Source organism: Oncorhynchus keta, chromosome 21 (assembly GCF_023373465.1).
Source record: "Oncorhynchus keta strain PuntledgeMale-10-30-2019 chromosome 21, Oket_V2, whole genome shotgun sequence".
NCBI lineage: Eukaryota > Metazoa > Chordata > Actinopteri > Salmoniformes > Salmonidae > Oncorhynchus > Oncorhynchus keta.
Genome location: NC_068441.1, coordinates 26,154,530 through 26,179,405, shown reverse-complemented (window position 1 = coordinate 26,179,405; position 24,876 = coordinate 26,154,530). Strand labels below are relative to the sequence as shown.

The 24,876-nt window shown below is 43.8% G+C and overlaps 1 protein-coding gene across 1 annotated transcript; it reads right to left on the bottom strand.

The window, feature by feature from the left end:
• Positions 1 to 166: 166 nt before the first annotated feature.
• Positions 167 to 11,956, bottom strand: LOC118372685 (prostacyclin synthase-like). The gene is made up of 10 exons (XM_035758644.2): positions 11,812 to 11,956; positions 10,817 to 10,940; positions 10,354 to 10,529; positions 9,337 to 9,486; positions 7,807 to 7,934; positions 4,931 to 5,112; positions 2,388 to 2,541; positions 1,650 to 1,831; positions 960 to 1,111; positions 167 to 539 (listed from the first exon to the last, which is right to left on the bottom strand). Exons 1-10 carry the CDS (start codon positions 11,880 to 11,882, stop codon positions 389 to 391), a joined length of 1,470 nt encoding a protein of 489 aa, XP_035614537.1. The 5' UTR covers positions 11,883 to 11,956; the 3' UTR covers positions 167 to 388.
• Positions 11,957 to 24,876: the final 12,920 nt, after the last annotated feature.

The window sequence follows — 24,876 nt, the reverse complement described above, 5'->3', positions numbered from 1 at the left end:
GTGTTTTGTTGTGAAAATGTTTTTACAAATATTTCTAATTAAGGTGGTGCAATAGTTTATAATAACCCATAAACCAACCCTAACCCATAATGCACTTTAAACACTTGAAGCTGGTTTTAAGGAGCCAGGTTAATCATTGATACAACTTATTTTACAAACAAAATAGTCTAGAACAAAAAACAATTGTATTGTTATGAAGTGACAATTTTAAAGTGAAATATATACATTATAATTAAAGATAAATAACACATTACACTGTACATTTGTGCTGATACAAAAATAGATACAATACATTATATGGACATATTGTCATACATTTTTTTGAAATTAGCCTAAACTTCACAAACCAGACTTCACGTCTGGTTTGAGAGATCTCAACGTCATGTCTTCAATGTGAAAGTCTAGGTTTATATCTGATGGCCAGGTCTCCTTCAGGCTGCAATATTCCAAACCCATAGCGACTGGAGTTCACCTCTGGCATCTGAGCCTCTGAGTCACACCGCTCCAGTTCCAGATGAGACAGGACCAGATACACAAACCTGAACACACAGATAAAGACACAACAGGTAAGTTGTTGGCATTAACACATTATAAATGTGCCTAAACTGTAACATTGACCATTGCACACACCAGTTTTTGTAGAATCCATTTGTATTTTATTTTGGCATGTTCTATTTGCATAGCAGTGAAATTCATGTCACTGTAACCCAATCTTGCATAGACACCTGGAGAAGCCTGTGCAGTAAAAGTCACCTGCTAAGCCTTCCTATAATGGCATTTGCTGTGAGGTGAGCGAATCAATCCCAGAATTAAGTCTGTCCTTGATTCTGGTGAAGTGGGGACCTCTGACTCCCTCTGACCTCCTCTGCCCTCCTCTGACCTCCCCTGACCTCCTCTGACCTCCTCTGACCTCCTCTGCCCTCCCCTAAGACCCATAAGGAACACTCAGAGATACTCACTGTCTGATGGAGTTGATGGCAAAGCGTTTGCCCACACAGCCGTTGGTGCCTGCGCCCCATGGCATGGTGTAGTACTTGAGCCGTCTCCCTCCTTTAAAGAAGTCCTTCTTCACAGATCCGTCCTTGTTGAGGAAGCGTTCATACTTGAATCTCTATGACAGGAAACGCAGGGAGGTAAAGCAGTGAACCCAGGTCATACTGACAAATGATGATCACACATGACTGTTCCCCCACGCTTCCTGCTGCACACAACCATATCATATCAGATGGCAATAATAGCCTGTTACTACCCAATCATTTACTACAATTTCCATGTGTATTCCACTAACTGGCTGGTACTGTAAGGGTGAAGGACAAAGCAATGATTCAGCTGTGTAACAAGCTAACTCCCTTCCCACTCCTATTTCTATTTGTGTTCAAGTGCCTTACAATGTCCTAGGTTTAACCCCTCTCTCTGTATCTTGGGTAATCCAGGGCCACTTTAGAAACTGTGTAGGTGTGCTTCCTCCTTACGTAAACAAACGTCAATACTTATTACTGTACCTTATCTTTAATCTGTGTTACACAATTAATACAACTAGGGTTGTTGGATAGACAGAACATGCACAGATGGATTTGAAACTAAACTTTATTGTCCATTATTAGGGAGCTATTATTTGTTCATGTGTGAGAGGCAACTAACATCCATACCTGTGGTTCCTGGTGGATCTCAGGATCCATCTGAGGGCTAATGAAGGGGAACAGACACACTCTGTCCCCCCTCCTGAGCTGGTACTCCTGCCCATTGGCCATTTGCAGGGTCTTTTCCTGCACTACCTCTCTGGTGATGAATGGGGCAGCACTGAGCCTCAGAGTCTCCTCTAAGGCACTGTCTGGGATAGAGTAGACAAAGAAAAGAAGACGATGAACACTAATATACACAGACTCATTAAGCATACAGATGTTATGTCCTCGTAATAGATTCGCTAAGGTCATTCTCATTTGAGGAGCCCTTAAGAATAGTTATGAATAGACTTGCCTAGTTAAATAAAGGTTAAATACATGTTTAGGGCTAAAGGCAGGTTTCTATCTTCAGGTAGGTGGCACTTTCCTTATGTGCTCATTATTTGCACCAGAGGTTAGAGCACCTGTTGATGGTGACATGGGAGCCATTAGATCATTGAGAGCAACTTTCAGGGCCTGAGCAGGTGGATCTGCCCTGGTCCTTTAGTCATTGAGCTCATTAGGGTCTCAGGCAAAGACTACTGTATGTGTGGCCACTCACCTGGGAACAGTGTGTGTGTATATATATATATGTCTGTCTTCAACTGCCCTCTCACCCCCCTCACCCCCTCTTTTCTCTCTACTCTGTTCATTAAGGTACATTTGTCCATAGGGATGAAGCTCATTGTCTTTGTGCATATACCCCAGTAAACAAAAAAACCTCACCAAACACAGGTGTGTGCTGCAGCCTGTCCAGTAGGGGACACTTTGCAGAGTCCTGCTCGGAGATGCTGCTGAACTCTCTTCTCACCGCCCTCATGGCCTCAGGGTTTGTCAACAGGAAACCTAACAGCCAGAATGCAGCAGGTCCAACGTTACCCTGGCAACAAATGAAGGTTGACATGAAGGCAATGACACAGCGAGTTCCCTTTCCGATGGTTCTCACAGTGAGACTGTGCAGGTAGCAATTATGTAACCGGAGAAGAGAACATTACACACCACATGCCAGCTCTTACTATTTTCACTCATAGGGAAAAGCATCACTTGTTCATATAGTTAAATCACTTGGCCTAATGAATTTGACTGGTTCCTTTCCTGTGTCTATGATAGAGCACCGTGTTATGGCTACTGTCAGAGAGTAGGTGCTGTAATGGTTACTATAAAAGACAAGCCATTAGACATCAAAGAGACTCAATATGGAGTGTTCGGGGCACACTGGGCTGTCCTCGCCATCTGTCTGTGTTTGTACATGAGTGGAAAGACCACTGAATTTACATCGACTCCAGACTAAACAATGTTTGCCATGTATAGTGCAGAGCGATTAGTGCTTTTTGAGGTCGGTTCGGTTTTGGTTCGATCGTGAAAAAAAAGAATCATGTTTTAAATTATTATTATTGACATTACATGCACTATGCATTATGTGGGTTGAAAGCTGTAACACAGAATTAAATAATTAATAAAAGTCCCATGGTGGTGGTGACTGCACATTATTGCTTAACACTAATTAACTATCATTTATTCACATTACTTTAACAAAATATTTGTTTTATTTGATTATTTCATTCCACGTCATCCTCTCATAGAGAGCGGCTGCCAACGCGGTCTGACAAAATCACTATTTTAGTAATTCTTCAAAAGGAAATAAGACATACTTTTAGGACTGCTGAATGCCAACTATCAATCACTAAGCACTCCGCTTTCTATCCCTCTAGATAGTACATTCTCAGTCTCTGTGTCTTGCTCTGCACAGACCGGACAAGTTTAAGCAGGTGCGTAATGGATTATGGTCATTGTAGTTTTTTACCACTACAACTCCATCGCACAGTCCAAGCTTGATCTGATTTATCCCTACAGAAACTGTACATTGAGCTCACAGAAAAAAAATGAAGGAGATGGAATTCAAATAATTGAAAAGACGTCGGTCAATTAGTTGTCAAAAAAATATTTAGAAAAATACATTTTGGTTAATTTCTCAGCACTAGCCATGTAATATGCTGCACTATACACTATCCAGGAATTACATACAATATAATACACAGATTATTTGTTGTGGTAACACCTTATGTTCTTCACTACATTGTTAGGGGAACTGAAAAATTACAATCAAGAGTGGCATGATGATGGTAGATTATGTGGCTGTGTGACATTGTAGATGCGGTTATCAGTGCTCAATGAATGACGTAATATGTCTAAGCAGCAGGGTTGGGGGTAATTCTATTTGAATTCCAGTAAATTCAGAAAGGAAACCAAATTCCAATTCAGAATGTTCTTCAATTGGAATATCAGTGTACCTTTTGAACTGACTGGAATTGAAATGGAATTAACCCCAACCATGCTAAGCAGGAGCTGAGTACTCAGAGTCTACTCAGAATGTTCTTGGTATCATAGTGTGTACTTTTGCCATCTTGGGATTCCTCCAAAAAGTATCTGTTTTGCTGGAGTCAGACCCTTTTATCTAAAGGACATAAACAGGCTACTAGTGCACTCTTGTGGTAAAGATGCGTATTACACTCATTACCATCTTTTATTAGGGAAGTCCTTGTTTGAGCAGGAGGAGCAGACAACAGTAGCTCTGTAACAACCATTCTAGCAGCAAAGAGACCTTGAGAACATCCCACTGAGGCCATGTTTAGTTGGAGCCCACTGGAACTTGCATTAGTCTAACATAGGGACAGGATGTCTGTCCCCTCCAAGATAACACTAAAATAAGGTCAAACAGTTCTAGGGTTTTTCCATACACTCCAGTGGTTGAGAATACAGCATTAGTATTAATCTTAAAGAACTGAATGTGCTGGTATTTATTTATAGTCTTTCAAAAATAATCACTACCCACAAAAGTATTCTACAGTGGTTGGACAAAGCGTAAGGTGTGGTTGACAAACAGGTACAGTATAAACAGAATTTGAGAGGCACACCGTGTGGGTAGCTGAATTTCACAAAGGGTAACATCTTAAACCAGTCGAGTCTAGCATCTGACATTGGCATGCGAGTGTCTTTGTATTGGAAAATGTTCATGTTTAAGATGGCTGCTAGCCAGGAGGGCATGCTGCTGTATTACCAGGTATCTTTGTTGGCCCACCTCCAAAAAGCTATTGAATAGAAATTAATTTTTCTATGGGTGCAATGGAACAACAGGGATTTTCACCAATTGTTCACAAGACCTATTCAGAACAGCTTTAAATACCTGGGCAGCCCTTGCTTTGTGACAATGACAGGCCACTATTCCTCTTAGTGAGGTGAGGTGAGATGGGGGAGTGCCTATGACTCACCTGTGTGGCCCACAGCTGCAGCAGCAGGGCTCTCCTCTGAGTTTCCTCGTCAGCTCCCTCTTCCTGCAGAAGGTGCCTGTAGTCTCTCAGCCAGGGGCTGGACCCGGAGCCCTCTCCCAGCCCCGCCGGGGCCAACAACTCCCACAGACGCCCCCTCACACTCTGGGCGGTCCGCTTCTCCTCTGACACACACACACAGACAGGAACACACAGGCAGGTGAGTCAAGAGTAAACACAGACACACATGGGTAAAACAGATGAGATCAGACTGAGATCATTTGATTAGTGAGTCAAGTGTCGATAGAGAGATACAGGTGACATAATCCTGAAAACAGAGACGGGTGGGAGAGGTGTGTAACATGAACATGGGAAACACGAAGAGTGAGTAATAGGTGTGACATGTAAGATAAGACAGATGAACAAATATGCCATTTGAATAGAAAGAGGTGACATCAGTGACACGGGTGGGACAGAAACAGGAGGTATGTGGGAGTAAGCCGGGAGGAACAAGCAAATATAATATGTATAGTTAGAGAACAGTAAGATCAGATATAAGGAGGTGAAAAGGACAGGCAGGTGTGTCAGGTAACATCAGATAGAGCCTGTAGATGAAGCAGGTGTATGACTGAGAAGAAATGACATAGGGACCATGAGTAATTAAGACAATTGGAGTCGGAAATTAGATTCAAACATATGACCCGCTTAGATAAAGTCATTCACTGCAGTGACCGCACTATGGCAGGCAAGAAACATACTACTTATTTACAAACTATTTTTATTTTATTTAACTAGGCAAGTCAGTTAAGAACAAATTCTTATTTTCAATGACGGCCTAGGAACAGTGGGTTCAGGGGCAGAAAGACAGATCTGTACCTTGCCAGCTCGGGGGGGTTGACCTTGCAACCTTCCGGTTACTAGTCCAACACTCTAACCACTAGGCTACCCTGCCACCCCACAGTGAGTCCATACAATGACAAATATGACAAATCACAAACAGCCAGCCGACTCAATGATATATATATACAAATCGGAGTCATAAAGTGATTGGGGATAATACAGATTGAATTATTACTCTATTCAGTCTTTATAATAAACTCAGCAATAATAATATATGCCATTTAGCAGACGCTTTTATCCAAAGCGACTTACAGTCATGTGTGCATACATTCTACGTATGGGTGGTCCCGGGAATCGAACCCACTACCCTGGCGTTACAAGCGCCATGCTCTACCAACTGTGCTACAGAAGGACCACAAACGAAACGTCCTCTCACTGTCAACTGCGTTTATTTTCAGAAAACTTAACATGTGTAAATCTTTGTATGAACTTAACAAGACTGAAACTGAGACATAAACTGAACAAGTTCCAATGACATGTGACTAACAGAAAGGTAAAAATGTGTCCCTGAACAAAGGGGGGGTCAAAATCAAAAGTAAAAGTCAGTATCTGGTGTGGCCACCAGCTGCATTATGTACTGCAGTGCATCTCCTCCTCATGGACTGCACTAGATTTGCCAGTTATTGCTGTGAGATGTTACCCCACTCTTCCACCTGCAAGTTCCCGGATATTTCTGGGGGGGAATGACCCTAGCCTTCACCCTCCGATCCAACAGGTCCCAGACATGCTCAATGGGATTGAGATCCGGGCTATTCGCTGGCCATGGCAGAACACTGACATTCCTGTCTTGCAGAAAATCACACACAGAACGAGCAGTAGGGCTGGGGGCATTATCATTCTGGAGGGTCATGTCAGGATGAGCCTGCAGGAAGGGTACCACATAAGGGAGGAGGATGTCTTCCCTGTAACAGTGTTGAGATTGCCTACAATGACAACAAGCTCAATCCGATGATACTGTGACACACCGCCCCAGACCATGACGGACCCTCCACCTCCTAAATCGATCCCGCTCCAGAGTACAGTCCTAGGTGTAACGCTCATTCCTTTGACAATAAACGCAAATCCGACCATCACCCCTGGTGAGACGAAACCGTGACTCGTCAGTGAAGAGCACTTTTTGCCAGTCCTGTCTGGTCCAGCGACGGTGGGTTTGTGCTCATAGGCGACGTTGTTGCCGGTGATGTCTGGTGAGGATCTCCCTTACAACAGGCCAACAAACCCTTATTCCAGCCTCTCTCAGCCTATTGCGGACAGTCTGAGCACTGATGTAGGGATTGTGCGTTCCTGGTGTAAGAGTTGTTGTTGTTGCCATCCTGTACCTGTCCGGCAGGTGTGATGTTCGGATGTACCGATCCTGTGCAGGTGTTGTTACACGTGGTCTGCCACTGTGAGGACGATCAGCTGCCCATCCGGTCTCCCTGTAGCGCTGGCCACATTTATTTCCCTGGCCACATCTGCAGTCCTCATGCCTCCTTGCAGCATGACTAAGGCACGTTCACGCAGATGAGCAGGGACCCCGAGCATCCTTCTTTTGGTGTTTTTCAGAGTCAGTAGAAAGGCGTTTTTAGTGTCCTAGGTTTTCATAACCGTGACCTTAATTGCCTACCATCTGTAAGCTGTTAGTGTCTTAACGACCTTTCCACAGGTGCATGTTCATTCATTGTTTATGGTTCATTGAACAAGCATGGGAAACAGTGTTTAAACCCTTTACAATGAAGATCTGTGAAAATATTTGGATTTTTACGAATTATCTTTGAAAGACAGGGTCCTGAAAAAGGAGCGTTTCTTTTTTTGCTGAGTTTACATAAGGGTAAAACAATCAAACTATAATACCACATCCAAACTGAATTAAGCCCTAAGATCGGACACACCACTTCTTTTGATCAACTCCCACACCCAGCTGCCACTGTACCTTTCCACAAATGTAAAACCTTGTGGCTCACAATGTTTCTTTCAGAGACCATGTTTCATGTAGTCACCTGGTTTCAGTGTGGTCCTGGCCATTTTGGTCAGGAGGTTGTCAAACTTCCGGTACTCCTCATAGACGTCAGTGGGATCTGTTCTGTTGTTGTTCTGCTCCCCTCCAAAAAGTGTGAGGTACCCTGCCCTGAAAGAGAGAGAGAGTGGGATGGTGAGTGTGGTTGGAGAGTGGCATGTTGAAAAAAACATTTGGTTGCTAGTAGCGGTTAAGCTTAGGAAAACATGTCATTGAGTGATCATTAAATATATTGAAGATGTTGCCTTAAAGATGGAATCTGCAGTAGGCGGAAACAGCACCATGGCTCTGCCACCACCGTTGTTATTGTTTCTGTTGCCCAGCTGAGGAGATGTCGCGTAGCATGGTAGAAATAATTGCAGTACATAATAGTGTGCTCTTCCATCTCCCATGCAATTATGTCCAAGGGGAAAAAACTGTTTTCGTTGTTTGCACTAACTTCTTTGTCCCTTGTATTTAAAACAGGCATGTCAGTTTCACCATTAAGCATTTCAGTTTTAAGTGATTGTTAAGAACTGTTTCCGATCGATGGAGGAATACCTTACCCACAGTGGCGTCCTCCCACTGAAGGTCAACAGGAACACTTCCTGTGTCACACCTGCCACTGCCCACCCACCTAAACTGTTCACAGTGTGGGGTATTACTAGTATAAACTTCTTATTTAGTATAAATCTTCCTCATCCTAGATTACTTCACAGCAGGGTTTTTCAAATGTTTTCGGGCCAGGGACCCCTTTTGTGATAGTAAATTCATCAGGGACCAGACAAGTCTCAGTCCCTGGGAAGGAACATTATAAAGGCACGCCTCTTGGCATTGGAGAGAAAATTAAGCCGTTTTCAAGGTAATATTCTGCAATTATACCCATAATGCCATTTTTTAAAAACGTACATTACAGTACATTTATGTTAACAAAATATTTTGGGGCAATACAAGAAGTATCCAGTTGAAAAATGTATAACTTGTAGATTACAATTATTTTGTCCAAGGGATATATTAATCTGTTGTTGTTAGTAATATTAATAAAAAATACAACTTAATTCATGTTATATTTTGAGATCTGCCTGTGGACCCCATGCAGTACGGCCACAGACCCCACTTTGAGAACCCCTGCTTCACGGTGTCTGACCTATTAAGTAATGATGCTGCCTAATGTTAACAGAAGTAATGACTAAGTCCTCTGGTCCCCATTAGGATGCTGAATGTTTAAATTACCGTCTCAAACATCTCTGGCAACACTATAAATAAAAACCCTTTTAAAGTGTGTAGCCGGGGGAGTTCTACAGGAAGGGCAGCCTGAAAGAGGAATTTCATGAGAGCACTGCTCTTTCTTTTCATTAGATGCCTCTAATGTGTCACTAAACATTCTTACTGGTGTATTTACAAACAAGTGGCTTGTGGAACGGGCTGGTAAGTAAACTGTTTATCCCAGGCGTTTGACGTAGGCCCTTGGGGACGCGTGGGTGAATGAGTGAGTGAAGAAGGGAAGGAGGTATAGGAACTCTTCCGTTCGTACCTGAAGAGAAGACTGTAACAGAAGCTGAAGAGCCCGTCCGTGTTCCAGTCGGTCTGGTTGTGACAGGGCCTCTGGGCTTGCAGCAGCAGGGACTGAAGGTGGCGGTGCATGGTGCTGCTCAGGCAGGATAGGCTCCCGCCCTCAAAGTGCCTGAGGGTACAAAGGTTTAAGGTCAAGAGAAAGGAATGTTTGTCATATATGATGTCACCAAGGCCAAACCTGTAATTCACTTTTACCTAATTGTGTGAAAGACTAGCATTCTGTTCCGTGGTTTACCATGGGTTGCTTTGGCTCGGACAATGCTTATTTACTTAAGTAGTGGCACTGTGAAGGCAGGTGTAGTATCACGTCTCTATGGAATAACACCAAAAAACATAGGTGTTGCCTGTGGAAATACTGTAACTGATCAGTCTGAACTATAAACTTTGGGCTGGAGGATATGTCAGTGCAGTACACCTGTGTGGCAGAGTACAAAATGCTGCTCTGTAGATTCAACATCCATTACAGAGAGCTTGACATCTATGCTCTATAAAGCCAGAAGAAAATGACTATAGCACTGTAACCTACACAACGGCCTAGATATTCTGCAAGACAATATGACTGTGAGAGACTGAGATAGTTCCACAACAGTGCCAATCAACAGAATGGTGGGAGGTGGGTGCATTTGCTCCGCACTCTGACACAGTATGCATTTATAAACCATAACATGAGGCTAATCAGGCCATGGCGATGGTAGTGATATCTGTGATGGTCGATGTGGTAATCCCTGATCCCAGGCACCTCTCTGTCTCAGGGAGTGAAACTTTTGAGTTAGACTACGGTGGAGCCAGGAAGCAACATCCCACAGTAGCATAGTATACCTGTGCAAGGATCCAGTTATTGGCTGGACAATGCTGACCTTAATCGTTTATATGTCAAAACTTTAATTTGTCATTCTCTGACTGTATCAATGGGCATGTACAGCTGTTTTTGGGCTGACCACACAGAAAGGAGTGTGTGATAAGGATAGGGACGTACTGTTTTGTTAGGGCCTTCTCTACAGCAGGGTTGTGATGGGGGAGCTGCAGGCTGAATATTCTGTCCATGAGAACCTGTGCGTAGCGTGTGAAGTCTAGGGACACAGAGTCCTCTATCACAGCATCATAAGAGCTGGGGTCCAGTAGCACTGTCACATAGCGCCCAGCCACACGCACCTACACACACACACACACACACACACACACACACACACACACACACACACACACACACACACACACACACACACACACACACACACACACACACACACACACACACACACACACACACACACACAAAATCAAAAAGTGGAACACACCAACACACACATCATGAATGGTGAGGAATTTACATTTACTATTGATGTATTAAGGTTTTTAGGCAAGAACAGATGATCAGGTTCAGGTATAGATATTAGGTTGATGATGTTGAGGAAAGTGTTTCATATCACCACTCTTACCGTGAAGATATCGCCATGCTTCACCTTCATACGGTTTAGAAACTTGGCAGCATCTCTTCCAAACTCAAGGGCGTGGCCTAACCATGGAATAACTCCTTTGTCTAAAGGTGGCTCTTTCTCTGACCTGTATAGAAAGAAAACCCATGTCATTTTGAACAGCTAATATTCAAACCTATATATTTGTTCATACCAAAGTTACTGATTACACATATGTTGTCTGTTGATATAGCAACTGTAGTCAAAATAATAATAATCAGTTAACTATTCAATATTCTCATGCCTGGCTCTTATCAGTATATTGTGTGACACAGCTATGAGTAAAGTAGATACAGTTTAGCCAATAAATTATAAAGCCAGAACTCTCCCAATAACATTTATAGTAGAATGAGCCCATCAATTTATCCAGCGATATAGCAATAAGCAAGGATGAAAACAGATGTGACTTTATGATCTTTGAGACACAAAAATTGACATTTAAGAAAATAGTCCTTAATAGCACTTGAATTTTGGTTAATCTCGGGATTATTTCAACCTTCCCTCTCAAAAAGAATTGACAGGCGACAACTCATGTAACTCATCTACTGCTCAACTATGATATTATTAAGATGTATTTGGATTACTTTAGGTTTATGGTAAATACAACTTTATGCTGGGTTAGTTTATGCTAGGTGGGCAATACACCTATTAGATAAGTAGTAATGGGCTAAACAAATATGTGCACAGGTGAAAACGAGTTCGAAATGCCCACAATATAATACAGAACGCATCAAATCAAATGTTTTTATATAGCTCTTCGTACATCAGCTGATATCTCAAAGTGCTGTACAGAACCCCAGCCTAAAACCCCAAACAGCAAGCAATGCAGGTGTAGAAGCACGGTGGCTAGGAAAAACTCCCTAGAAAGGCCAGAACCTAGGAAGAAACCTATTCAATGTATGCAGTGCAAGCATAGACATTAGCCTAATAGAACATTCATTTTAGAAAAGGGTACTCACCTGGAGCGTTTCGAAACAAGTACGAATAAGAGAAGCATGCTCTGGACAAGCAAAAGTATCGTCCAAATCATAGCGCAATTTCTAGAAAGATGTACCTGCACGTTGGTGCGCAGCAGTGAATATATGTGAATAATTTAAGACTACAGGCTTGATCAGATATAGTGCTATTTATTTTGTCATCCGATGACGGCGTTGCAGGGTGTACCTTGACGTCATATGACCTCATCCATCTTCCTATTTGCACGAGTTCACGGAGGACCCATGACTCGGGAGTTGATTCATTCTGTATCGCAGGAGATCCGTGTTTACGGTGCATGTTGTCTCCGCGACCGCGGGAACATGGCCTTTAATTGTCAACGTTGCTATAAAGCTGATACTCAGGGCTAGGAATTTAATGGAGCCGTAGTTTCATTTCCAGATACATCCAAGCCTAAATAAAACAAACCCACCCATGTGTCTGAATTTAAATCAGATTAGGTTTGATAATATCCCAAATAATGATATTCCAATAATATCGTGTCTTCATGGGGTTCCTCCATAGAGTTGGGCGCAGACTATTTGAAATACATGTACCTTTGACTCACTATGCAGTCGATACTTCAAAAATGTAAATTCTTAAACTCTTTACCATGTAGCTAAGTTTGTCCTGTTGTTGCGTGCCTTTTTCTTAGTTAACTAAAATCATATATTTTTTAAAATAAAATGTTAATCAGAAACAAACACCGACTGTTTCCTCATTGATATTCAATTGGCACATTGACATTCTAGTTGCCATCTTAGAGCAACAGCAATGAGGAAACAGTCAGTGGTTATACTTGATTGACGTTTTATTAAAAAAGTATGGATTTCAGCAAACAAAGGTGTGTATTTACTTGGCTATGTCATGGGTTGCCTACCTCAAAAAACTACACTTACTTACATGTTATTCAGGTCAACATTTTAAAATGGATATTTCTATAAAATAAACTGAAATGTACCTAGTCTGTCATATTTAGACAAAGCTTGCATAGCCACTTTTATTTCAGTGATTATGGTGATGTGTCAAACTCACAAATGTAAAAAGAGGTGGACTGATGTCACATCCATGGTGTATCTGTTTCACAACAGCAGCAGACATAACTGATGTTAGGATGAGACAATGTTGTCATTGAATACACAGCTGGGTGATGCATGGGAATGAGTGTGTACAGTCTGTAAGTGTCATTAAAAAGTCCATTACATCAACAACTGATCTAGGCATGTTTGAATACAAATTTTAGTGACCATAAGAGTCATCGTACAGAACCTATCTACCTACCAACAAGTCGTCAATGGAGTGGAGAGGTGTGGTAATTTGAACACATTCCCTCAATAGCACAATTGGGGTGTAAAATCAATATCCTTGCTTACCTACTGTAGCTAAAAGAACCATGGATGATTCATTAATTGCATTTATATAACTGGCACTCAGACGTACCCCAACAACTTCGTATAACGCTGGGGTTTAACATGAAAAGGAAACTGGTTGTATAAATAGGCCGTCAACATTTTTGGACTTAACCCAAATGTCATCTGTCAATAAAAATACAGTAAAACGTAGGAAATGCTTCCCTATGAGACATACTCACTTTTGGACCTTCAACAACATAAAACAGCGAAATAGGTTAATAAAAGAAATAAATACATGTCAAAAGGTAATTTTTTCAGACATTTCTAAATGATATTTCTGTATAGGTGCTTAACTTGGCCACTTATCCTCCTTTTCCTTTGCTGCTTTTTCTTCTAGTGGTTCCCGGACGTCTTCTGGGGTTTGGCCAAAGATCCCTGCTGTCTGTTTGAGGAGGAACACCCCTGGGTGTAGGCCACCTACATTGACCAAGGCAGTGTGGTGCTTCCGCCAGAGTCCTCCAACCCTCAATATGGCATGAGGAAGACAGATACACCCCATCACAAAACATTAATTGCACAAATCATTAACGCTAAAACACCACAGTATTGCTTGGAGAAAAGCCATCTGGCCATGGGCCCATCTACACCAGAAACAGAGTAGACTCAGTCCATACTATACTCTCACAATAGAGGTTTGTTCACACAGATAATATTGTTGTGGATTAATGAAATCAATATGATCCAACTTCCTCAACTACTCATTTTTTGGAAACCCTGGAATTTTCCAGATGCCTTCCAGAACAGACAGGTTAGGACACGTCTGTCCACCCCACTCCGCCACGAATTACACAGTCTTACTGTATGTGTGGTACATTGCCTTTTGAAAGCATTTCTTATCCTGGGTCAGGATGACAGCCTTCCCTGAGCCTGGTCGGGACACCTGGGCCATCTCTCTTACACAGGGCGGATACAGGTCCCAGTTCTTCTTTCTGGAGCCCATTCTATAAGAAAACCACACAACATACACATCAGCCATGTAAACAATATGAATACATTCAATTAATAAATTACTCCATTGAAGACTTGTTGGTAGGTTCTGTCTATGTTGACTGTCCTAATTGAAACAGTACAGTGGTATCTACCTCTTCCCAAAGGGCATGTCAGTGATAATGATGTCCACTGAGCTGGTTCTCATGGGTAGATGACACAGGACACTGTTACTCAGGCCCAGAAGCTAGGATATGCATGTAATTGGCAGATTTGGATAGAAAACACTCTAAAATGATGTCTGTGAGTATAACAGAAGTGATGTCCTTCTGTAGCTCAGTTGGTAGAGCATGGCGCTTGTAACGCCAGGGTAGTGGGTTCGATTCCCAGGACCACCCATACGTAGAATGTATGCACACATGACTGTAAGTCGCTTTGGATAAAAGCGTCTGCTAAATGGCATATATTTATTTATTTATATGGCAGGCGAAACCCAGAGGACAAACCATCCCTAGGAACTGCAATCTGGGATTACACTAGATGTCAGTCTTTAGAAAGAGTTTCAGGCTGGTTTTTGAAAAAATGAGCCAGAAATGGTTGTTTTTCTAAGTGGCTCCCATTTTGGCTGTAGTGTTTCCAAGCTCGTGGAAGAGAGCGCATTCTTTGGTATTTTTCTCCGGTAAAGACAATAACGATTCTCCGTCTTAAATTTGATCATTTATTTACGTATTAGGGTCCCTAAAGTTTGATTATAAATGTTGTTTGACTTGTTTGGAAAAGTCTATTAGTTACGTTTGGGATTCATTTTGATTGCATGTGGATGGAGGGAAACTGGGTGGATTATTGACTGAAGCACGCCACCTAAACTGAGTTTTTATGGATTTAAAGGACATTATCGAACAAAATGACCATTTGCGATGTAACTGGGACCTTTTGGAGTGCCAACAGAAGAAGATCATCAAAGGTAAGGCATTTTTTTTATATCGCTATTTCTGACTTTCGTGTCGCACCTGCCTGGTTGAAATATATTTTTCATGTGTTTGTATGCGGAGCGCTGTCTTTAGATAATCACATGGTTCAAGGCCAACCTTCAAACTCAGTGCCTCTTTGCTTGACATCATGGGAAAATCAAAAGAAATCAGCCAAGACCTCAGAAAAAAATGTAGCTGTCCCCAAGTCTGGTTCATCCTTGGGAGCCTGAAGGTACTACGTTCATCTGTACAAACAATAGTAAGCAAGTATAAACACCATGGGACCACGCAGCCGTCATACCGCTCAGGAAGGAGTCACTGTGTCCTAGAGATGAACCTAATTTGGTGCGAAATGTGCAAATCAATCCCAGAACACAGCAAAGAACCTTGTGAAGATGCTGGAGGAAATGGGTACAAAAGTATCTATATCCACAGTAAAACGAGTCCTATATCAACATATCCTGAAAGGCCACTCAGCATGGAAGAAGCCACTGCTCCAGAACCGCAATACAAAAGCCAGACTACGGTTTGCAACTGCATATGGGGACAAAGATCGTACTTTTTGGAGAAATGTCCTCTGGTCTGATGAAACAAAAATGGAACTGTTTGGCCATAATGACCATCGTTATGTTTGAAGGAAAAATGGGTAGGCTTGCAGGCCGAAGAACACCATTCCAACCGTGAAGCATGGGGATGGCAGCATCATGTTGTGGGGTTGCTTTGCTGCAGGAGGGACTGGTGCACTTCACAAAATAGATGGCATCAAGTGGAAGTAAAATTATGTGGATATATTGAAGCAACATCTCAAGACATCAGTCAGGAAGTTAAAGCTTGGTCGCAAATGGGTCTTCCAAATGGGCAATGACCCCAAGCATACTTCCAAAGTTGTGGCAAAATGTTTTAAGGACAACAAAGTCAAGGTATTGGAGAGGCCATCACAAAGTCCTGACCCCAATCATATAGAAAATGTGTGGGCAGAATTGAAAAAGCGTGTGCGAGCAAGGAGGCCTACAATCCTGATTCAGTTACACCAGCTATGTCAGGTGGAATGGGCCAAAATTCACCCAACTTATAGTGGGAAGCTTGTGGAAGGCTATCCAAAACATTTGACCCAAGTTAAATCATTTAAAAGCGATGCTACCAAATACTAATTGGGTGTATGTAAACTTCTGACCCACTGGGAATGTGATGAAAGAAATAAAAGCTGAAATAAATGACTCAACTATTATTATGAAATTTCACATTCTTAAAATAAAGTGTTGATCCTAACTGACATAAGAATTTTTACTTTGATTTAATGTCAGGAATTGTAAAAAACTGAGTTGAAATGCATTTGGCTAAGGTGTATGTAAACATTACGTGACCATAACTATTTATTTTGATGGAAAATATTTATACTCAGAACTGTTATTTCTTCCCTCTTTGTTTTCTTTGTAAAGTAAATCATTTCAAGAGTTATGTGTCTCAAAGGATTATTTTAACAAGCATGTCACCGTGGGGGTTTCTTTTGGTTAGGGCCGAGGAATTCAGTGGGTGCCAGTCCCAATTGAACAGGCTGCAATGTTATGTTATGTTTACAATGATATCAAACTTGGTCATGTCCGCTTTCCACTTGAAGAAGTCTTGCATGGCTCCACCAAAGTCCCTTGCAGTCTCGTTGGAGAAGCTGTGTTTTTCTCCTGCACGTCACACTAAACTTCAGCACCTTAACCCCTGTGCTCCTGCCCCTCCACCGCCTGCTGCTCACCCTGGGGGCTGCTCTCCAGGTCAGGAGACCCGGCCTCCCCTGCCCCCACACTCTGGCCTGCAGTAGGTACCTCAAGCTCCAGCTTCTAGGTCTCTGTGGTGACAGTCTCAATGGCATCCTTCTCCACAATGTCTTTGTTGGCTTTGCCTTGGTCTCTATCTCGCCCTCCTCTCCCCTTGGGACCGTCTATGGGGTTGTCTGTTCTTCTTCAGAGAGGTGTTCAGTTTCCAGACCTTCAATGCATTGGTCCATGGCAGCTTGGAGGCCAGCTTCTGCAAGTCCTCCAATGACAGAAAGGGTAGTGCTTCTATTTAAATACCTTAGGAGGGAGAGGCGTGTTATAAAGGGTAGGTCTTTCATGCAACGTGAATGTTGTAGTTGAAATGAAAGTGTAAGAATTCAGGTTCCTTATTGGCTGTGCTGTAATGAAGAGAGATATACCTTTGAGTCTTTAAACTGATAGTCGTCATACTCTTCATTCGCAACAAACAAGTTGTCCACAGACATCAGATTATGCACCTAGAAAGAGGAGGCACAGGTAAAAAAAGCTAGGCTTTGTGATGTGTGCAAAATTAATCAAAGGTTTTATGACCACATCAAGATTTTAAGATGGGTTTTAAAAAACATTCTTATTTCATCCTAATCATAACATTCTTGTGATAGTCTACCAAAATAGTCCAAATAGTGCATTTTGGGAAGTGTAATTGGGTAATTTGTTTTAATAAATAATAAACCTAATTTCAACATTCTGTCATAAAGAGCATATGTTCAATTGAACTAAAAAAAATAATAATCCAGCTCTAAATTAAGAAACATTACTAAAATTACTATAGTTGGTGCCAATTAAAGTAAAAGGGTTGAAATTTCCACCATAAATTAGCCATACAGTACCTTTAGATTTAGTTTACAGCCGTGAGCATTTCTAGGTAAACTTGCCGATGACAAGCATACCTATAAACATGATGCAGCCACCACCATGCTTGAAAATACAAAGAGTGTTACTTTGTGATGTGTTGTGTTTGCCCCAAACATAACACTTTGTATTCAGGACATAAAGTTAATTTCTTTGCCACATTTTTTGCAGTTTTACTTTAGTGCCTTATTGCAAACATTCTGTACAGGCTTCCTTCTCACTTTGTCAATTACGTTAGTATTGTGGAGTAACTACAATGTTGTTGATCCATCCTCAGTTTTCTCCTATCGCAACCATTAAACTCTAACTGTTATAAAGGCCTCATTGTGAAATCCCTGAGTGGTTTTCTTACTCTCCGGCAAACTGCGTTCGGAAGGACGCCTGTATCTTTGTATTGACTGGGTGTACTGTTATACCATCCAAAGCGTGATTATTAACTTCACCTGGCTCAAAGGGATATTTAATGTCTGCTTTTGTATATACACTATTATTGCACACTGTGTGTGCTGCCATCCTGTTAGAAGGTAACAGATGATTTTATTACAATGGTTAAATTGGATTTTCATTGTGTTCAATGGTGTTATTTGCCCCCTAGTGGCGCTATCTGGTACTTAGAAAGACGACGCAAACAGAACAGGGCTCCGGGCAGCTGAGCGGAAATGGAGGAAAACTCGCCTCCCTGCGGACCTGGCATCCTTTCACTCCCTCCTCTCTACATTTTCCTCCTCTGTCTCTGCTGCTAAAGCCATTTTCTACCACTCTAAATTCCAAGCATCTGCCTCTAACCCTAGGAAGCTCTTTGCCACCTTCTCCTCACTCCTGAATCCTCCTCCCCCCCCCCCCTCCTCCCTCTCTGCAGATTACTTCGTCAACCATTTTGAAAAGAAGGTCGACGACATCCGATCCTCGTTTGCTAAGTCAAACGGCACCGCTGGTTCTGCTCACACTGTCCTACCCTGTGCTCTGACCTCTTTCTCCCCTCTCTCTCCAGATGAAATCTCACGTCTTGTGACGGCCGGCCGCCCAACAACCTGCCCGCTTGACCCTATCCCCTCCTCTCTTCTCCAGACCATTTCCGGAGACCTCCTCCCTTACCTCACCTCGCTCATCAACTCATCCCTGACCGCTGGCTACGTCCCTTCCGTCCTCAAGAGAGCGAGAGTTGCACCCCTTCTGAAAAAACCTACACTCAATCCCTCCGATGTCAACAACTACAGACCAGTATCCCTTCTTTCTTTTATCTCCAAAACTCTTGAACGTGCCGTCCTTGGCCAGCTCTCCCGCTATCTCTCTCTGAATGACCTTCTTGATCCAAATCAGTCAGGTTTCAAGACCAGTCATTCAACTGAGACTGCTCTTCTCTGTATCACGGAGGCGCTCCGCACCGCTAAAGCTAACTCTCTCTCCTCTGCTCTCATCCTTCTAGACCTATCGGCTGCCTTCGATACTGTGAACCATCAGATCCTCCTCTCCACCCTCTCCGAGTTGGGCATCTCCGGCGCGGCCCACGCTTGGATTGCGTCCTACCTGACAGGTCGCTCCTACCAGGTGGCGTGGCGAGAATCTGTCTCCTCACCACGCGCTCTCACCACTGGTGTCCCCCAGGGCTCTGTTCTAGGCCCTCTCCTATTCTCGCTATACACCAAGTCACTTGGCTCTGTCATAACCTCACATGGTCTCTCCTATCATTGCTATGCAGACGACACACAATTAATCTTCTCCTTTCCCCCTTCTGATGACCAGGTGGCGAATCGCATCTCTGCATGTCTGGCAGACATATCAGTGTGGATGACGGATCACCACCTCAAGCTGAACCTCGGCAAGACGGAGCTGCTCTTCCTCCCGGGAAGGACTGCCCGTTCCATGATCTCGCCATCACGGTTGACAACTCCATTGTGTCCTCCTCCCAGAGCGCTAAGAACCTTGGCGTGATCCTGGACAACACCCTGTCGTTCTCAACTAACATCAAGGCGGTGGCCCGTTCCTGTAGGTTCATGCTCTACAACATCCGCAGAGTACGACCCTGCCTCACACAGGAAGCGGCGCAGGTCCTAATCCAGGCACTTGTCATCTCCCGTCTGGATTACTGCAACTCGCTGTTGGCTGGGCTCCCTGCCTGTGCCATTAAACCCCTACAACTCATCCAGAACGCCGCAGCCCGTCTGGTGTTCAACCTTCCCAAGTTCTCTCACGTCACCCCGCTCCTCCGCTCTCTCCACTGGCTTCCAGTTGAAGCTCGCATCCACTACAAGACCATGGTGCTTGCCTACGGAGCTGTGAGGGGAACGGCACCTCAGTACCTCCAGGCTCTGATCAGGCCCTACACCCAAACAAGGGCACTGCGTTCATCCACCTCTGGCCTGCTCGCCTCCCTACCACTGAGGAAGTACAGTTCCCGCTCAGCCCAGTCAAAACTGTTCGCTGCTCTGGCCCCCCAATGGTGGAACAAACTCCCTCACGACGCCAGGACAGCGGAGTCAATCACCACCTTCTGGAGACACCTGAAACCCCACCTCTTTAAGGAATACCTAGGATAGGATAAGTAATCCTTCTCACCCCCCTCCCTTTAAGATTTAGATGCACTATTTTAAAGTGACTATTCTACTGGATGTCATAAGGTGAATGCACCAATTTGTAAGTCGCTCTGGATAAGAGCGTCTGCTAAATGACTTAAATGTAAATGCAAACAGGAAGTAGAGAATTTGTTCTGCACGCATAGAAACAGCTACAAACAACGCTACGGTGCAGGTCTTTCAATGTAGTTATTTCTTGTCACGCTTCAGCCTTGGAAAAATATTAGTTTTTTTCACAACATAAACGTTTACAATATATTGATTCAAGAAAAGTCACGTCGTGGGAGTTTTATTGAAGACTTAGTTGTTAGCTATCTGTCTAGTTTTGCATGGGAACGCAACTCAAGTGCAGAATAGTGAAAAAACATCATCACAGCGGGCTCAAGCACAAGAATAACTGCACACGGTGGTTATGTTTCTACGTTCATCAGCCAACAAAGCCTCTTATCCTAGGGAAGACCAGCAGTCTACGATGCAACAACCAGAGCCAGGTGTTCAACAGAGAGAGATGGAGGAGCCTCTTCAGCACATTGGGACCAAGTCTAAATCTACAAGATCAAGGTCATCAAAACAGTCAAGCAGATCCTCAACGGCGAGTTCTGCAGCCGCCAAAGCACGCACCAAGGCAGACGCAGCGCGTGCACAAGTCCCCTATGCTGAGAAGGAAGCTTCTGTGATGAAGCAAAAAGCTGACCTCGAGGCAACTTTATATGTTCTCCAAGTTGAGAGAGCAGCTGCTGCTGCGTTGGCTGAAGCTGCAGCCTTTGAAGAAGCTGTAGGATCAGAACGCAGAGAGCTTTGCAAAGAGCTAGACACAGGGACACAGCCCTTAAGTCCAGTCCAACGTACATGTGAGTATGTGCAACAACATGCTAGGCCCTACTTTGCTGAACTTCCATTTGAAGTGGAGAAACAAGAGGTTAGTGTTGACCCAGCTACATGCCATAATCAAGAATATAGCAAACAGAACATGAGCAGAGACTCTCCGTTCAAAAGTAATGAACAGCAGCATGGTGGAAATGGAAAGCAAGCCCACTTCCAGTCACACACACACAACTTCCCTGAGTCACAAGTGGCACCAGACCTCATCAAGTACCTCCTACGACGTGAGATGGTGAGTTCCGGACTCCTGAAGTTTGATGATCGCCCTGAAAATTATTGGGCATGGAAAGCATCCTTTCTCAATGCGACCAGAGACTTGAATTTATCAGCCAGGGAAGAGTTAGATCTAATTACCAAGTGGCTAGGGGCAGAGTCGTCTGAGCAAGCAAACAGAATTAGATCTGTCCATATTTTCAATGCAACAGCAGGGCTTAACATGGTCTGGCAACGACTAGAAGAGTGCTATGGTACACCCGAAGTGATCGAGAATGCACTGTTGAAGAAAATTGATGATTTTCCAAAACTGACTAACAAAGACAATCACAAACTAAGAGAACTAGGTGACATTCTTCTCGAACTGGAGTGTGCTAAAGTAGAAGGGTACCTTCCAGGCCTCGCTTATCTGGACACATCTCGGGGGGTAAACCCTATTGTAGAGAAACTTCCATTCAGTTTACAAGAAAAATGGATCGCACAGGGATCCAAATATAAGGAGGACTATCGGGTAACATTCCCACCATTCTCGTTCTTCTCGAGATTCATCAGGAACCAGGCGAAAATTAGAAATGACCCCAACTTCACCCTCTACACCTCAACTAACCAGGTGTCCATGAAAAGTGAGAAACCTGCCAGGTACAGCAGCAAGACACCTCACTTCCGGCGCCGACAGAGATGGCCGCCTCGCTTCGCGTTCCTAGGACCAGTCTGCTGTTCCCACATGCTTCAAGAGGGCCACCATTGTTCCTGTTCCCAAGAAAGCTAAGGTAACTGAGCTAAACGACTACCACCCCGTAGCACTCACTTCCGTCATCATGAAGTTCTTTGAGAGACCAGTCAAGGACCATATCACCTCCACCCTACCTGACACCCTAGACCCACTCCAATTTGCTTACCGCCCAAATAGGTCCACAGACGACGCAATCTCAACCACACTGCACACTGCCTTAACCCACCTGGACAAGAGGAATACCTATGTGAGAATGCTGTTCATCGACTACAGCTCGGCATTCAACACCATAGTACCCTCCAAGCTCGTCATCAAGCTCGAGACCCTGGGTCTCGACCCCGCCCTGTGCAACTGGGTACTGGACTTCCTGACGGGCCGCCCCCAGGTGGTGAGGGTAGGCAACAACATCTCCTCCCCGCTGATCCTCAACACGGGGGCCCCACAAAGGTGCGTTCTGAGCCCTCTCCCGTACTCCCTGTTCACCCACGACTGCGTGGCCATGCACGCCTCCAACTCAATCATCAAGTTTGCGGACGACACAACAGTGGTAGGCTTGATTACCAACAATGACGAGACGGCCTACAGGGAGGAGGTGAGGGCCCTCGGAGTGTGGTGTCAGGAAAATAACCTCACACTCAACGTCAACAAAACTAAGGAGATGATTGTGGACTTCAGGAAACAGCAGAGGGAACACCCCCCTATCCACATCGATGGAACAGTAGTGGAGAGGGTAGCAAGTTTTAAGTTCCTCGGCATACACATTACAGACAAACTGAATTGGTCCACTCACACTGACAGCGTCGTGAAGAAGGCGCAGCAGCGCCTCTTCAACCTCAGGAGGCTGAAGAAATTCGGCTTGTCACCAAAAGCACTCACAAACTTCTACAGATGCACAATCGAGAGCATCCTGGCGGGCTGTATCACCGCCTAGTACGGCAACTGCTCCGCCCTCAACCGTAAGGCTCTCCAGAGGGTAGTGAGGTCTGCACAACGCATCACCGGGGGCAAACTACCTGCCCTCCAGGACACCTACACCACCCGATGTTACAGGAAGGCCATAAAGATCATCAAGGACATCAACCACCCGAGCCACTGCCTGTTCACCCCGCTATCAACCAGAAGGCGAGGTCAGTACAGGTACATCAAAGCTGGGACCGAGAGACTGAAAAACAGCTTCTATCTCAAGGCCATCAGACTGTTAAACAGCCACCACTAACATTGAGTGGCTGCTGCCAACACACTGTCATTGACACTGACCCAACTCCAGCCACTTTAATAATGGGAATTGATGGGAAATTATGTAAATATATCACTAGCCACTTTAAACAATGCTACCTTATATAATGTTACTTACCCTACATTATTCATCTCATATGCATACGTATATACTGTACTCTATATCATCGACTGCATCCTTATGTAATACATGTATCACTAGCCACTTTAACTATGCCACTTTGTTTACTTTGTCTACATACTCATCTCATATGTATATACTGTACTCGATACCATCTACTGTATGCTGCCCTGTACCATCACTCATTCATATATCCTTATGTTCTTTATCCCCTTACACTGTGTATAAGACAGTAGTTGTGGAATTGTTAGTTAGATTACTTGTTGGTTATCACTGCATTGTCGGAAATAGAAGCACAAGCATTTCGCTACACTCGCATTAACATCTGCTAACCATGTGTATGTGACAAATACAATTTGATTTGATTTGATTTGATTTTGACTGTATACAAGACAGATGTGTCATCTGAGGCCTCAGACCACCAAACCAAACCCAGTAAGACAAAGGTTGAAAACCCTGACCGTCACTGCCCAATACATAACAAGCCTCATCCTCTTAAAAAGTGTTGTGGGTTTAGATACAAAACTCTAGATGAGCGCAAATCATATCTCAAAGACAATGACATTTGTTTCCGATGTTGTGGGTCAACTCAGCACAGAGCTAAAGACTGTAAGGTTTCAATCAAGTGCTCTGAGTGTGACAGCGACAGGCATCTTGCTGCTCTGCATCCAGGCCCAGCCCCTACAAATACAGACACCGCTACAGCAGAGACAGAGCATGGCGGGGAGCATGGTGACGATGCTCTTCTATCTGTCACCTCAAAGTGTACAGAGATCTGTGGTGAGGCAGTCAATCCAAGATCATGTTCAAAAATATGTCTAGTCAAAGCTTATCCGGCTGGGAAAAGAGAGAAAGCTGTCAAAATGTATGTAGTGCTTGATGAACAGAGTAACACATCTCTGGCCAAGACAGAGTTTTTCAGTCTCTTCAACATCAATGACAACTCTGCTCCATACACCATGAAGAGGTGTTCTGGGGTAACAGAGACTTCAGGCAGGAGAGCCGTCAACTTTATGGTGGAGTCTATAGATGGACACATGCAGCTCACTCTCCCTACTCTGATAGAGCGTGATATGATGCCAGACGATAGGATGGAGATTCCCTCCCCCGACATTGCGTATCATCATCCCCATCTGCATCCAGTTATGGACAGAATTCCAGCTATGGACCCAGACGCTCCCATCCTCCTGCTCTTAGGACAAGACATCTTAAGGGTACACAAGGTACGAGAGCAAATCAATGGGCCCCACGACACTCCTTATGCACAGCGACTCGACCTCGGGTGGGTCATTGTGGGTGAGGTCTGTCTGGGAACGGCTCA

Excerpts from the sequence above, each read along its gene's own strand:
- LOC118372685 (XM_035758644.2), bottom strand. The coding sequence starts at position 11,882 with ATGATTTGGACGATACTTTTGCTTGTCCAGAGCATGCTTCTCTTATTC. Across the intron at positions 9,487-10,353 it reads GAGAAGGCCCTAACAAAACA|GCACTTTGAGGGCGGGAGCC; the intron begins GTACGTCCCTAT and ends TTGTACCCTCAG. Across the intron at positions 7,935-9,336 it reads TGTTACAGTCTTCTCTTCAG|GGCAGGGTACCTCACACTTT; the intron begins GTACGAACGGAA and ends TCTCTCTTTCAG.